Genomic DNA, 16,775 nt, shown 5'->3' with positions numbered 1-16,775 from the left:
AACTTGATTACCTTGTATCTACCTCAGCGCTTAGAACAGTGCTTGCCACATAGTAAGCGCTTAACAAATACCAACATTATTATTATTGTTACTACAGTGCCTAGCCTAGAGCAAGTGCTTAACAAATACCATTAAATAATAATAATCAGATAAAATTTATGTGGTTCTAAAAATAATATTCTGGGTACAGTTTTCTTCCAAAATATAACTCCTAAACTCTAGAAACTGATGATATGTAATTATGAATTTTTCAAGAAGCTTAAAATTTATTCAGTGTGTCAAAATAAATTATGGGCTAAAAAGGGGCCAGACACAAATTTCTAAATGGCTTCACTTTTTTTTTTGGTCAAATACAAGGGGCAACAATATTTCAGTGCTTGGAATAATATTCAAAACGAACATTGCTGAATAAAGACATCTGATCGATCCATTGAAAAACATATCTCAATCCTTACCTCAGAGTTTGAGCCACCGTCATAGGCACTAGTTGCCAGTCGAGCCAAATTGCAGAGATGCTGAAATAGGTTTAAACCAGTCATACTGATGGTCTCCGGTTTTAACTGTGGCATCTAAATAAATCAAACTTATTTTAATATGAGAATCAAAGTGAGTAATTCATTTTCATTTATCAAAATACTCAGGTAACCTGTTAAAAGTTCCCTTTGAAAGACACTGTTCATGATCAGGGAACATCACCAATGAAGAAATGAAGTTGCAAAAGGAGTGTCCAACACACAAAGAAAAGGAAGGCAGAGTTCAGTGAACCAGTATGGGCAGGATGATACCTATTCTGAATGTGTCATTTTTCAAAAAGCATTTAACTTATATAGCCTAAATTTAATCACCTGAGGATTTAAGCCACCATAAGAGAGACCAGAGTAGACCACATGGCCGCTACAAGATCAGATAAATCCACAGCAGGAAAAAGGCTGGGCCGGATGTTAGGTCAGAGTGAACACTGGTCTTTGGAAAAATACATGGCCAGCTAAAAGGCCAAAAAAGAGAGTTATGTTGTGTACTGTGGGAATAGAAGGGCTAAAAAAGCATAAGAACACTCAGCAATGAGAAGATGGTGGGGTCGAAAACTGAGGGAAAGCTGGGACAAGAAAAAAAGTGGGCCAGGGCTAGGTTTCCAATTGCAGGCAGTCAGGAAATTGTGCTTTCTAGGTTCATCAGACCTGTGGGGGAAGTGGCTGGGCATAAAGTAATAGAGCTGCCCAAACGGAACCCCTTAGCCCTAGCCTCAGGTAGTCCATTAGATACAGTAACAGTTCAGAGGTAAGGAGCTCTCCCTTGCCAATCTTATGTCTGAACAACTAAATCCACTCTCCACTACTGCCAAATGGAAACCACTTTGCCCAATGGCAGGATCATTCTGAGGGAATTCAGGGCTTCCTAAAAAGCTTATTCTATCTCTGCTGGATACACACACATTTCTGCTAACGTTAGTTCAAAACTCATTCTTTAAGCACTGTTCAGGCAAGATAAAATCACCTGCAAGTGTACAAGATACATGCAGTAGATCTGCCCATTTTCTTCTGAAAATTAACAAGTGAAACTTAACAAGTACATGTTAAAGAACAAGGTATGGGGATAAAATACTCCAGTGTTTCTTCAGATCTAAATGGGAATAAATGAATAAAGATAACCAAGACGGCATGTGTCATATCAGACCCAAACACTTGATCGGTTATTCAAGCAGTTCTTTTGGATTCTTCGATCTACCTTCCATTTGGTTAAAAAGTCATGTGGACACTCAACTGTCAGTAGTATTAAGATAGATATACATGAAAAGACAGTCATTGGGAACAAAGAAGGAACCAAACTGGAGAGAAATATGATGTACAAGGAAGTAAGTGTATGTAGATACAAATACACAAAATATTATTCACACTGAAATCAAGGAGCTTTAGGACTTTATCAATATTGGAAAAATAAATTTTTACTCACCTTTTCTAGGAAAAGATGTTTATAGGTTTCCATTCCCATAGCATGCTGATCTTTACTTCGAACTTGATTTAAAAACCAGTGTAGTGCATCATCATAACACTCAGAATCTTCTACTAAACAGTGCCATAAAATGTCGACTTGCTCTAAACTCAACCCTATATGTGCAAACAAATGTTAATATCTTCGAAATGTTGAACACTCATAAATGCCTCCTACTAAATAGTCTAAATTAAAAAAAGTGTCTCCTATTTATGACTAAGCTGTTCGTCTGTATTAAAACTACAATTTAAGAATTTTTCATGAACATTATGTTTTCAGATTGCATCTGCTTTGTGTTGAGCGAAAATTTACCCCATCTTTTGCAACGCCAAAACAACTACAGCATTCAAGAGACAACATCAATAGTTTATCCGACATCCAATATTATTTCATGTTAAATCATTTTAAAGCACTTAATTTATGAAAGAAAACCCAAGAAGTTATCATTTAACACCTGGAAAGACTGCTTCCCTCCCTTGGACTATGTATTTAAACATGTTTTTATAATGATCGTCTCTAATTTCCAAAACTTTAAACCAAGTCTTATGAAGACTACAATTCTTAGGGCACATACTAACAATGCAGTTGGCTAACCTATTCAATTAATCCATCATTAGCTCAATGCTATTTATTAAACACTTACTCTGGCCAGAGTATTAAGTGTTTGGGAGAGTTCAATACAACAGAGTTGTATTAAAGCTGCACGGTCTAGTGGATTAGAGCATAGGCCTAGAAGTCTAAACCCACCTTGTCTGCTGTGACTGTGGGCAAGTCAATTTGTCTGGGCTTCAGTTACCTCATCTGTAAAATGGGGATTAAGACTGTGAGCTCCACGCAGGATATGGACCGTGTCCAACCTGATTTGCTTGTATCTACCCCAGAGCTTAGTACTGTGCCTGGCACATAGTAAGTGCTTAATGAATACCATAAAAAATTGTATTAAAAAACACAGATGATAATAATAATAATAGTATCTGATTGATATGTTCTCCACCCACAGAGAGCTTGCAGACTAGAAGGGCTTACTCTGAGAAGCAGAGATACTAGGCTTCCTGAAAGGTTAACTATTTCCCTTCCCCTTCTGGACAGTACAATTGCCTGTGGACCAGTAAATGGAATGCAATATAATTTTATCTGCAATTTTCTTCTAGTTACGGACTTTGGGTCTAAGCTTTATTTCATCCTTCAAAGATACATGATCTAGTAAAGAAGAGCATCTGTCCACATTGGACTTCTAATTCAACCTTTTCAGTTGATTCCAAAGAACTTCAGGGAAACCTATTCACCCCACCATGCCTTGTTTCTCAGCCTCTAAAAATGGAATAAGACAAGGCACCCCACTACACATTTGATGGCTGCTTAAAAGATGGGTGAGAAGGTGGCTATGGTTATTTGAGCTCTTTAAAAAGAGGTGCTCCATTATCTGGATTTAATCTGTTAACCTAGTCTTATGTATAATTTATTCATTTGCCCAGGAGCCTGATGGCATTAATTAAACAAATCTATTGAAGAAAGTGTTGGTGAATAAGTGAATAATTACCAATTAACTAACAGCGAAGAAAAAGTAAAATTAATCTTATACCCAAAGTAAACATGCTCAATTTCAAGAGTAGAGAAGCAGTGGGGCCTAGTGGATACAGCATGGTGCAGGGAGTCAGAAGGACCTGGGTTCTACCCCAGCTCTACCACTTGTCTGCTGTGTGATCTTGGGAAAGTCACACTTCTCTGCGCCTCAGTTACCTCATCTGTAAAATGGCAATTAAGACTGAGCTCCATGTGGGACATGTACTGTGTTAAACCCAATTAGCTTGTACCTACCTCAGTTCTTAAAACAGTGACTGGCACATAGTAAGAGCTTAACACCATTTGAAAAAACAACCCTAAATCTTAACCTATAATTCTTGGATACCTTATTAATACACATATGGCAGCAGAAGAGACTATCTCCTAGAATAATGGACGATCTTTTTGAGCTGAGGAGAGGGGATAACAGTAAACATTCCCTTTTCCATATTCCTTGCCTCACATTTTCCCTCTGAACAGTCCTAGCTCTTAATTCCAAGGCCCCCTGAGATAGTCTCACTTTCTTTAAGCATAGTATAATTTGATTATAATGATATCATTTAAGCTCGGGTGCTGGTTATAGCTTCACATACCTTTTGGTCACGACAAATTTCCCTTAAGATTGAATGCTATTTTATTTCAATTACAGCACTCTATTCATAACTCACCAAGAAAATGATCTACTGGCTTTGACAACTTCAACCCCTACTTGAAGAGTAAAGCACAACCCCCAACACATGCTAAATCTGAATGAGCTGCAGTTACAAAGAAAGGGAGAAAAACTCTCCCACTAGACAGAGGAGTTGCCAGTTTCAGCAGTTAAAGAACAGATCACAAATCAGATCATTTATGTACAACAGTGAACCACGCTTTCCTTATTTGCCAATTAGCATACTAGCACTGTTTTGCCCTCAGCTTTCGAGTCTCTCCACTCATGTGGCAACATCTCTCATTCCTGTCTTTTCTCCTCCACAATAACCGCCTTAGTAATTCCAACAGAGATTCTTTCTTTTGCTTTCTCTGTCTTTTTCTGGAAGGAATAGTAATTTTTCCCATCCCGTGCTCTGAGGGATTCGTCATAAGAAAACAGTCTCTGAGGTACTCATCTCAGCTCCTCAGACCTAGAGCTTGGATCTGGGGGCCAAGTTTGTGCTAGAAGATTGCTCTTAGAATGGAAGTAGTTGCCTTTCTATCATCTGCCAAGGCCTTCGCTATACATTTGACCAAGGCCCATTCTCCCAAATCTGCAGAAGACTTACAGAACTTAATTCCCAAAAGGAACAGGAACCTTCAGAAAATGAAAAAAGGGTAAGACTTCTTCATTGACTGAAAGCAGCAACTGTTCAGCCAAGAATCAAGAGTAGCCCCAGAAAACTCCATTTACGATCCTCTTCCTCCCTTCATGCCTTAAGAAAGAAGTGGAAGCATTTTGGGGGAAGGATGATGGTACAGGACAGGAGTTCTAAACCCTTGTCATTCTGAATCCTAAGTCCACCATCAAACATCCAGTGGATCCTTGTTCATCATATATTGTTGATGCTGATCCTTGTTTACCTGTTGTCGAATTGTACTTTCTAAGCACTTAGTACAGTACTCTCCACACAGTAAGCGCTCAATAAATACGATTGAATGATTGAATATATTGAGCCAAATTGTATTCTCTTAGTTTTTGACACGAGCAACACCTGGAACAACTGAGTGGAGCCAACACTGGCAGCGAATGGGGCCAGATTAGAGAGGCAGGAACGCTGCTGAAACCTCTTCTCCACAACTGAGGTTTCCAGACCAGAGATTTCAAAAACCTTACGACGGGTCTCTGTGCTACTGGATTCTGCTCCAAATTGGCTTCTGTTTCTCATCCTCCAAGTATGCCTGGCAGAAATTTTTAGCTTCAGATTTTTGAGCCTATGTCAGCACTTCTATGAAGCTACTATATTTACCACAGTTTGAATGACAGTCAGATATAGTGAACTCAATTTCTCAGCCCCTTGAGTGTTGCTGTAAACAAGTTATACTCTAAGTTACAGATCCGTCCAAATTATAGCTCAAATCTTTAGCATCTTGCTGAGTAAAAGCATTTCTTCCCTATTATTTCCTGATTTCATCATGTATCCTCTCCAGCACACCAACTTTTGAAAATTTAGGTACCCAAATGATGGCGTGATTTCCATTTTTCTCTTTTTATAAAAGCTGGAAGTTAAGCAGGGTTTAAATGTTTGAACCTTCCTCAACAGATGGAAAGTTCAACCAGAAATAACAAAAACCTCTATGTATTGCCTGGTAATGAAATACCCTGATTTTAAGTATCCTGAAATGTTTCACCTGAATTTAGGTTTGGGGACTTAAGAGTCAAAAAATTCACATTATAAACTGGGGATTTCAAAAGCACCAACACATTTTCTTCCCTGCCTGATTTCATTAAGTAGGAATACCCTGCTCGCCAAAAGACAAGTGATGGACATGAAGGTCGAAGAGGAAAACAGGCTAAACTACTTTCCCCTCACAATAATAATAATGATGACGGTACTGGTTCAGTGCTTACTATATGTCAAGCACTGTTCTAAGCACTAAGGTAGATACAAGCTAATCAGGTTGAACAGTCCCGGTCCTACATAAGGCTCACAGTCTCAATTCCCATTTTACCGATGAGGTAACTGAGGCACAGAGAAGTGGAGTGACTCTGCCCAAAATCACACAGAAGACAAGTGGCGGAGCTGGGATTAGAACCCAGGTGCTTCTGACTTCCAGGCCTGTGCTCTCTCCACTGCTTCCCCCATCTTAGGTAAGTCTAAGGTCTTTTATTCCCATTCTTAGAGAATCCTATATGCTTATATGCCTAGCATGCAGACTATGCTCTGTGACCCCATTCACTATTGGGAAGGGAAGGGGGCCAAGGTGAGGTCTGGAAATCATGGTGGGGAGAGCTAACCTAGGGCTAGAAGCCCAGAGGGAAAGAACTCCGGGAATAGCTCAAGTCAGCAGGTCGCAGAAAGGAAGGCTCTAGGAAGGGCAAAGGGTGAAAGTAAGACCTGGAGGGGAAACAGGGAGGGAGAGAAGGGTCAAAGGAAAGAAAAGCTACAAGTAACAACAGTTAATTTTCTACCTACTGACCAATCCAAAAAAAGTCCAAAAAACATCTTCTTCTAGGCTTCAGCTATTACGGATACACTCCTCACTCTACCAAGGTATGAGATTTCTCAAGTTTGCACGTTTTAATCCTTACCTGAGTGAAATACTTCCAATTAGGAAAAAATGTAAGAACTTCTTATTTAACAGATGTCTTCAGAATTTTATTTTCATGAACTGATTACCCAAAAATACTGCTACACTACAATTTACAGTTCCGGAACAAGACTCTTTAAATTGAAATAATTACTGAATAATTGTTCAAACGAAAATGGAAGACATTCAAATTACCCCCTTGAGAATATATTTTATAACATGCATGCGTGCTAATTTAAACAAATAAGGGAGCTGAAAGGCAGAGTCATTTTACTATAACTGAAGCAAAACTAATGATACAAAATAAAAACTCACTGAAATGATCTGGTGATCCCAGAGTTGAGAAAACGCATGTCAAAAACTGAAGGCGAACTTGAACCTCTGCACTGTGGCTGTACCTAAATTTTAAAAATTCATTAAAACAAGTTACTTAGGATCCACTTTTTATGGACTATTTCCCTAATATAGAGACAGCGTATCAACATGAGAACCACACGCCTCTCTTCTTCATTTAGGATTTATTATTTCATATCAATCAGCTAGAATTCAAAATAAATGGAACGTTTTATCTCACAATTAGAGAAGAGGCTATATGGTTTAGAAAACCGTTGGCAGAGGAGAAAAGGTGGGGAGAGGGGTGTGGATAACTCAAAGGGCTCGAAGTATCTGAATAAGTGAAGAAGTCCTAAGTTTAAGCTAAAATGGTAGTGCTCCTACATAAATCATAAATGGTAAAAACTATTTTTTTCTTGCCTTCTCTAAAGCGCTGATCTATTATTCCTCTCCAAAACCTCACCCTAAATACCTCATATCAGGTAAAATCTAGATGAATTTATGGCTAATTTCAACTATGTACTGACAATACCATTTCTATATCCACCAAAAGTAAATCAATCACTTTATAATCAATTTCCAAACTAGTCTGGTGTTTGGTGGCTGAAGGCCACTCGTAATAAAAATGACGTTACATAACCATTTCCTAATACAATACACAATAAATGAGGATTGGGTTGCTAGGGAAAGTTGAGAAATTTCCCTCTCCAAGTGTTTTTCTACCAAATAGGAATCCATCTGCTGTTGGTTTGTTGGTTTGGTTTGTGCCGAGTCCTACCTAGAGAAAGAGGGATGCTCTGGGTGACCACTCCCTTGCCTACAAATGATAAACTTGCACAGGAAAAGAGGAGAAAAACGGAGTTAAAAATGTGAGGAAAAACTCAAAAGCCTGACTCCACTGACTGGAGCTCTGTTGTCTACTTACAGGGCATGTTTATGTCGTCCTTCCCTTACAGCTTGAATGTAGTGTACCAAATTATCAAAGAAGAGCTTCATCATGTTTAATTCTTTTTCTGCCCACCTGGCACAATAGTAAGAGAAAAAGAATAGGACTTTTAGCTACCTGGTATAAATAAGTTGTGAAAATGTCCATATAGAAACTATCACACCTCCTACTCAATGCTTGCAAAGAAGGGAACCAGACTGATCTTCCTTCATCTTATGAAACCCTGAGGGTCATTCCAACTTTTTTTAATGTCATCTTTCCAATACCACATCAGTGTGTAGAGTCTGAAAGAGGCTACAACCTGTGGATCTCTTACTTAATCTACGCAAGACAATGCATTTTTGCAGTCACCTCTCCGGGGACAAGAGCAAGTATAGAAATAGGAGGAAGGAAATAGGGTTTCCAAGGAGCAAAGGTCCACAGTTCTTGGCAATAACAAGAGCAAATTATTTAATAGCAAAAAATTGGCTTAACAAAAGCAGTTAGGATTCCCAAGTTAAATAACTTGCATTCCTACCTTAAATAGTAGCTTATAATGCTTGCCACCAATATAACTGGCAAAACCCAGCCTTGTGAATTTTTGTAATCCCCATTTTCCAATCCAATATGCCTGTCATTTTTTTCCAAGTTAAAAACTGGGAAAACATTGTCACCATTATACAAGTTAATATATAATTCGGTCTTCACATCCTACGAATTGCTCTTCCTATTGCTAGAAAGACATGTTATTTTAAAATGATGATGCTGCTAGTCCATTTAGAATCACACTGAAGCCCTCACTTCACAAAATTGCGCAAGGTCACAAAGGCGCTAACATTAATCCACACAAATTTGAGCTGGATTTTGAGGATTTCTATACTGACCTGGACAAGGGCTGAGCCAGGCTGTCCAAGGTGGCCATGCCCACCAAAAACCATTAGCCTTAAACTGCATTTTCAAGTTCACATTACTGCTTTGAAGTTAAGACCAGTTTCAAGGGATTCTGAGTGTTTTCTAAATGAAAACACTCATAGTCCTGGGGGAAGGAGACAAGTGGAGATGCGTTACCGAGGGGAGACTGTGGACAGAGCGGCTCTACACCACAGATCTTCCGAAAGGAGCTGCTTTTTTTCACAGACTGTCCTGTTCTGCCCTCCTTCACGCCCCTTAGGATTCTCAGTGCTTTCAGCCACATTCATAAGCCGCTGAAATCGGCTTTGGGCTGGTGGGACTTTTCCCGTGACAGGACTTGGGGTTGCACCAGTGTGAGGAAAATTTCTTAATTTCTTAGAAGCCCTACTGGCAGAGACAGCAATGGAAGGTTGGAGGAGATTCATCTCAACTGCTAGGGTGGAAATCAAGAAACTGGTGAATTCACTGGTAGGTCTCTGAACCCATCAGTGGATAAGGCTACTCTAGGAAGAGATTGTGCTTCATTACCTATTTTCTGAACCACACCAGGTTTCACTTTCAAAATGTACTTACATTGTTATCCAGTGTGTATCATAACTGCTCCCAAATTGCTGAAAGGTACCAAACAATTTTGGAAGAAGACGCAGTGAAACCACTACTGATCTGAAAATGAGAGAGAAAATGTGTTTTGTCTTTGATTGCAGTGATCTGCAGCGATTCCAAGAGTACAGATTACAAACAAAAGACTTAAAGACCTTCATCCTCCAGGAACATGGAGTGAATAAGTCAGGCTCAGCTGGTGGGGGCAGAGCTGGAGGACCAGGACGCCTACCTCCTCCCCAACCCCGTGGGGGGACGAGGGAAACAGGACAAAAAAAAAAATCCATCCCCTCAGAAGTAGGGTGAGCCAATGCCCACTCTCCAACTCTTATAAGACTAGGATGATTCTGGTTATATATATATCCATAATCTATTTTTTAATATATAAATAAATGTCTCCCCCTCTAGACTGCAAGCTCGGCGTGGGCAAGGAATGGGTCTACTCATTGCTGTATGCTTTGTACAGTGCTCTGCACAATGTAAGGACTCAATAAATACCACTGATTGACTGAAAATAGAATCAAGGAAGGCCCGATCTGGGGTGGCGAGGAGTCTAAGGACTGCTCCTTTCCCAACACTGATGAGCTACTGCTTCCGTTTATGTTGTTGTTATAGAATCAATGTGTTTGTCGAATTACCTCTTTAGTACTTTCTCTGCGAGCCTCCCTTTTAGACTGCAGGCCCCCTATGGGCCAGAGCTCTTATGTCAATGACATCCTTGCTCCTTTTCCCAGAGCTTAGGATACTGCTTAGCACAAAGTAGGCACTTCTCAATGGTCTTAAACAAACACCTAGCATTATCATTCATTTCTCACATATAAGGAATACAGTTTTAGTCTATGTGCTTCCGTTTCCAAAAGCCAAATTTACATTCTGCACAAATGTAAACAGAGATACGGTCTAGAGAAATCTATTTTAATTGCTCAAATGAAAGAGATATACCATATTTATTCACATAATTGCCCCTATTTTTGGCAATCCCAGAAAAGGGGAGGGGTAGGAGTGAGAGGAGCAGGAGAAAAAAAAGAAGAAATGGAGCAGAGAAGGAAGAAAAAAGTAAAAAGGCACTTGAGACCAATCTCTTATTTCTACTGCATTCTCCCAAGTGATAAAATTAGCAATCAATGAATTAATTCCCCCTCGGTTCTCCCATCTCTACCCCTGGGTATGACATCACGAAGTAACTCCCTCCCCAGGCATTCTTCTCCTCTTCTTAGAATCCAGTGCTTGCTGCTATCATGGCTTATAAAAATAAGTTTTGATTTCCTCAAAAATCAGTGGGAGTGAATTATGCAGTAGAGGCAATTATACAAGTAAATAAGGTACTTGCCCTTTGTAAATATGAAACATACGGGGCTGAATTAGCGGAAGCACACTGGTGCCAAGATGTGAGTATGAAATTAAAGAAACACGATGTGAATGGACTGCTATATGTGTGCGAAGTATGTCCTAAACCCGTTTTGTAGGAGCCCATCTATCTATATAAATAGGAGGATATGGAATATCAATACTTTGTTAGGTATACCTAAAATGGCCTCACTTAAACTACATTTGGAGAATAAAAAAGAAATAGCATCCTCCAATATTCACTATAGAGGTACTGCTCTAAGCATTTGAAGCAGCATGGCCTAATGGCTAGAGCACGGGCTTGGGAGTCAGAGGACATGGGTTCAAATCCAGATCTGCCACTTGTCTGCTGTGTAACCTCTGGCAAGTCACTTAACTTCTCTGTGCATGAGTTACCAGATCTGTAAAATGGAGATTAGGACTGTGAGCCCTGTGTGGGACAGGGACTGTTTCCAACGCGACTACCTTGTATCTATCCCAGTGCTTAGAACGGTCCTTGGCTCATAGTAAGTGCTTAACAAATATCATAAATATTATTATTATTGTTGAGTGTCCAACAGGAGCAAGGCATGAACAGAGCCCTCCAGGAGCTTAAAATCTACGGTGTTGGACATAAAATAATTGATAACAAATAGGAGGAAAACAAGGAGAGAACAGGAAGTAGAGCAAATGGAGCAAGAGGAGATAGCTAAATATATAGTTGAATGTACAAATAAAATATTCCTTAAGTCCTGGGAATAGGAATGAATAATATGCAATATTAAACAGCCCAGAGAATTTCTATTTACCCACTCTGCCCAACATAATATTTAGCCTTAAAAGCAAGTTTAATTCTTCGGAGGTTCTGATTCAAAAAGTTGATAGTAGCATACTCAGGGCACTTATTTATTGTTGGAAACGTGACCGCTTTAATTTCTGCACAAGTGAAATGTAGTCCAGTCTCAGTGAAAACAAGCACAAGCTTTTTGCTTTTAACATTCTACTGAATTTTGGGAGGTTAGACACTATTCAATGAAAACATCTTCCTGTAACAATACTCCTAATAAGAAGCACATAGCAGGGACTTTCAAAATTGATGTAGGTCATATAAACCAACAAACTGAGTTGTCTTCTCAGGAAAAAAGAATGCCCTAAAGGCTTTGTGAATTGCCCTCATTAGCAAATATTTTGGTCAAATTAATAAGAAATTGAAGAATTGAGGTTTTCACACCAATTCAGATTTCACGATTCCTAAGTGGTTCTTGAGGGCCATAACCAAAAACAAGCGATCTGAAAATCGTGCTCTATAAAAGTTTTACTGCCAGTGAAGGAACAAAGCACCTTTTTCCTTGTTGGCATTGGTCCAAGTACTTATCCTCTAAAGAACTGCAAGTTGGAAAAAATCAAGTATTGTGTGCATTAACTCTAGCCCCTCTAGGACTAAAGTAAACTGCGAGACGGCCAAATACTCCACTTAATTAAAACTATATGCCAGCTCTTGCCAGATGTCAACTGAACTCCCAAAACAATAGATTATATTAATAAATGAACTGTTAAAATATAGATAGACAAGGATCGTATTTTCGCTGGGCTGGAAATCTGAACGAAGTCATCAGAAGTCATATATCCCAGGGGAAACCAGAGGTTGAGAAATCACTGCAACATGGTACAGCAGAGCCACTTATCTTGGGGTTAACATCAGAGGCCCCACCGAGAGTACACCCAGACTGAACAGTTTTGAGAGACCTGAGGAGAAGACTAATCTAATTCTTTATGCACTGTTAGTCTGGGGACAAAAGACCTGCCCAGATGGTAGGACAATGGGCCATCAGAAAGGTTTATAATGTACTCCAGCTTGATTGTATTTTCCTTGTGTGACTTGTACGTCACTTTCCAAGAATACCTAGCTAATTAGCTTTCTGAAACACCTAGAGCCACTGCATTCCAATAAAGGCAACACAATCAGAAAGAGTGAGTGATTAAATGTGTCCCTTGTTTCTTCTTCGGTGAAACAGGAGAGGTTGGCAAAGACAAAGGCCTCTGAATAGAGGACTCAACTGCTTATAGGAAAAGAAAAAGATTTTAAGGATACTACGAAAGCTATGAGATCTACCCGCTGCAGAGACAGAATATACAACAGGACAATGGCCCAACAGACAGATAAATATCAAAATGAAACCTATCGCTGCTAATAAAAACTTACAAAGTGCCAGTTACCTGTTGTTTGCTAAATTTTCCAGGCAGCCTTCAATGAATCTCATTCGGATCTGTCTATCTGTAAACCAGCACACTAAGGAGCAGAGAAGTTTCTCCGCTTCATTTATTAATCCTTCAGAGAGATGAATCTACAATACAAAAGTGGTTACTGTCAATCAGAGTTCTACTGTTTCCTCTGTGTAAACATTCTTTTTCATTAATTAACTTACTGCATCTTCATCCTGGACCAGATCCCACAACAAAGTATTTCCCTTCTTACAAACATTATCCAAGTTAATATCTGTCACAGCATTACTGTTGTATTGATGTTTATGAACTGCTGGGCCTGAGGGGGGAAAATGATATTGAATTGCTCAACTCATGAAAAAAAGTAAGCAACGGTTGAATAAAATTCCAAAATATGTTACCGCTTAATTGATCAGATGTATAAATCTGAGGAAATTCAACTGCAAAAGTCTTCCACATAGAGCAATCTTAAAAAGGAAAGCCGAAACTACATAATAGGATGTAATCTTTAATTTAGAAAGTGAAGGAAGAAATAGCTTTGATTTATACAAGACCCAAGTGCAAGAAAATCCATTTTCCTCCCTTTATCATGCACCATAATGTTGCCCGCAGATCTGTCCAGAAGCTAACGTACAGAAAACAGCTACCCAACTTTAACCCTGACCTTCCAGGAATGGGTCTGCTCCCTGAGGAGAAGTGAGTAATCCAATTGGGAAGGCTCCCGCACTTACTAGTCACCAGCTGCCAGTGTTGCGCTTTGCTCCCGGTGGTAGGAGGAAGACTGGAGGTGCAGGCCATGAGGTAGGTAAAGGCTGACTCTAGAACGCTCACCCAAGCCGTTAACTACACCCTTGGCTGGCTGGCTGGGCTCCAGTATGTAATTCACAATTGGCCAGGTCCCCGTCTAGGCTTACCTTTTTTAAATTGCAAGCTCCCAGAGGACATGCACCATACCGTTAGGGAGTCTATTCTGTATAGCACCTAACAGCTACGTTTCTGAATTTGAAATACAAAAACCGTAGTGGTTAAAGTGATTAGCGATAATATTTGTCTCAGAAAATAGCGGGTCACTTGCAGTACAGCATTGGCGTTCTGAACCTAGCTTTAGTTTCACATTTGGCAATGAAAGCAATAGTAAGACACACATGGACATACCCAAAACAATTGCATTTTCCTAAGGAGATGATATTGTGGGAGTGCTGGGCTTGAAAAGCGCATTCTTGAAGTTTTACACACCGTATTTGTCACTTTCTCACTTTCTGTCAAGATTCCTTCCATTGTCTTTGTTATCTGGGGGGCCAGACCACTTCTATTTCTTTACGATCATTAAATGCTTACCTTGGCTAAGGTGTTCGTGGTAGATGGATGCCAGATTGGGAAGGTGCTGTTGGAGATGAGATGTTAGTTCTGCATGTGAGTTGATTTGCACAAGTTCTTCTTCGCAACCAGACTCCTCCCCATCAAAATCTGCCATATTTTTCTCTGATTTTGCACTGACCTGGGAACTACTGCAACTGACATCATCTGCACTAAGCATATCATCAACCAGATGTCTGCAAAAATGAAAACACCGGGAAACCAGATTCAAAACGAGCACACAACTGCAGATGGAAGCTTAGGCCCATTTTAGCACGTTACAGCAGGACACAAAAATCCCCCAAACTCTAATATGTGCTTTAAATAAAATGTAAACGTTCAGAAAGCCCTTAAACTTGTTTTACTGAAAAGCTGCTTGGGTTTAATCATTTGTTGATTCTATGATATAATGCGCAAATCAGTTGAAGACATCATGCCTTCCTGAAAGAGAGCAGGAAACAAAAATATTTAGGCAATTTCTGGTAGCAATGTCAGACAACTGTTGACACCGTTACAAGTTTCAGAGTGATCAAACATCACAAAAAAATTATTGATTTTTTGGTTTGGTATCTATCTACTCAACACCAAAGCTACATTAGAAAGACCTTTTATGAACCAGTGATAAAGTTAAGATAATTGAAATGCAGTTTAGATAGCACTGACTTACATACCTGAAGCCTAAAAATACGAAATAAGGGCAAATCTAATGAAAAATAATACGAGATCCGTTCTCTGCTCCCAACTGGTCTGGTTTTCACAGGAATCTCTGAAGAAGATTTACTGCACCAAGATGCTTGCATTTGAAGGGATGGTGGAATGCAAGCGAAGGGCAAGCACATTATTTCAGAATATGATCCTGCTAAACTATCCAAAAGAAATACCTGGTGAAATCGCCTACTAGAACCCCATATATTTGGCTAGATAATGCTGGGCGAAGGGCATACAGTACACGTGGGGCAATAAACTGATCGCAATCAACCCCATTGTAGTTGGCAGTTTCAACCTCTTCTTCCACTGAGCCCTGATTGGTTACCTATTTTCCTCTACCCAAACTAACTTCTGAAGGCAACGGGAATGGGCAAAAAGCCAATAAAAGGCAGGTAGGCAGACGTGCCGCCAGATGAAGAATGAGAAGAAGAAGGCCTGGATACTCTATACCCTCTGTGATTGGACCCGGCACAATCAGAATCAGACGGTCGGGACACGGTTCTTAGAGACAATGAGGGCTTTCTGTACAAGCAAGACCCTTACCCGTCGTGGTGGTGGTGGTGGTGATGGTGGTGGTGGTGGTGATGGTGGTGGTGATGCTGTGGCCCAATAAACGGTCGGCAATTAAATAACTCATTGCCAATTGCCTCCCCGAGGAAGTCCTCCGTCCGTGTGATACAAGAATCCTGAGACCCTTGAGACAAGTGAGCTGTGCTCATTTCCCCTGCCATGTCGTGTTCGGGGTCTTCTGGGCGAGAACAGGCATCGAGCATCCTGATTCGATTATCGACTGGCGGCACGGACTCGGGGTTAAAAACGAGGTCCTTGCCTGTACCATTGCTTGCACCGTTCCTCTCTGATTGGCCCTGGGGATCCCCCAAGCAAATGCCAGTTTGTGATTCCAGTTTTCGGTTTCGGAGTTCCGGGTTCCGACTGCTTTTGGGGGGATTGGGGGCCCGGTCTTCATCTTCATCGTCTTCTTTGAGAGCTTCAATATCTGCAATATCTTCTGAGTGCACCTCACTCCCGGGGCTCCCGGCGGATTGGCTTGCGTGGCTAGAATTCACTTCGTTACTGGATCCGTCGCTATGCCCACTACTGCTGCCGGGGCCACTACTCCCATCCTCACCACTATTAGCAGTTTCATCAGAACTCCCTTGCATGGATTCCTAGATTTAAATATATACAGGTGAAAGATCTACGTAATTAAATAAACTCATGTCATAAAAGGCTATCCTTTTGTGTAGTAAATTACCATATAAAATTACAGATCGATAATAACGAGTAACACAGATGGAAGCCAAATTCTAACCAATGCCAATTACCCCTACTCACATTCTAACTTAGCCTGCCTCGTTGATCTGGCATTAAAAATGTATTTTGATCATTTGTCAGCAAGAATTTTTGGAAAATGCAGGCTCATTATTAGATCTGTCTTAACTCTTACTCTGGGGAATAAAGTCTCCCAATTCAAATGATGGGATTCCACTTTCTTCTAAGTGTATTCGAGGTACAGTAAGTGAAAAGCGAAACTGGAATTGCTGAGGGCTTGGATTTCATAAACTATAAAATCGACGTAAACAGAACTGTCTTTAAAGAGACGAAATTAGTAGCCCTC

General features: G+C 40.1%; 1 protein-coding gene across 5 annotated transcripts in view; it reads right to left on the bottom strand.

Annotated features, from left to right (window-relative positions):
- USP34 (ubiquitin specific peptidase 34) overlaps nt 1–16,775 on the bottom strand; it is a 180,576-nt gene that overhangs the window by 59,364 nt on the left and 104,437 nt on the right. For 4 of the 5 annotated variants that reach the window (XM_029071971.1, XM_029071974.1, XM_029071972.1 and 1 more), the window contains 9 exons: nt 15,701–16,326; nt 14,432–14,646; nt 13,297–13,412; nt 13,088–13,215; nt 9,518–9,607; nt 8,033–8,128; nt 7,090–7,172; nt 1,951–2,105; nt 456–569 (listed from right to left, as the gene is read on the bottom strand). In XM_029071971.1, the coding sequence (XP_028927804.1) occupies nt 456–569; nt 1,951–2,105; nt 7,090–7,172; nt 8,033–8,128; nt 9,518–9,607; nt 13,088–13,215; nt 13,297–13,412; nt 14,432–14,646; nt 15,701–16,326 (1,623 nt within the window). The remainder of the gene's footprint in view (nt 1–455; nt 570–1,950; nt 2,106–7,089; nt 7,173–8,032; nt 8,129–9,517; nt 9,608–13,087; nt 13,216–13,296; nt 13,413–14,431; nt 14,647–15,700; nt 16,327–16,775) is intronic. The other variant, XM_029071975.1, reaches the window with a different exon arrangement.

Source organism: Ornithorhynchus anatinus, chromosome 9, assembly GCF_004115215.2.
Source record: "Ornithorhynchus anatinus isolate Pmale09 chromosome 9, mOrnAna1.pri.v4, whole genome shotgun sequence".
In the NCBI taxonomy this organism is placed as follows: Eukaryota; Metazoa; Chordata; class Mammalia; order Monotremata; family Ornithorhynchidae; genus Ornithorhynchus; species Ornithorhynchus anatinus.
The sequence above is the reverse complement of the archived record's forward strand: the minus strand, read 5'-3'. Positions and strand labels throughout refer to the sequence as shown.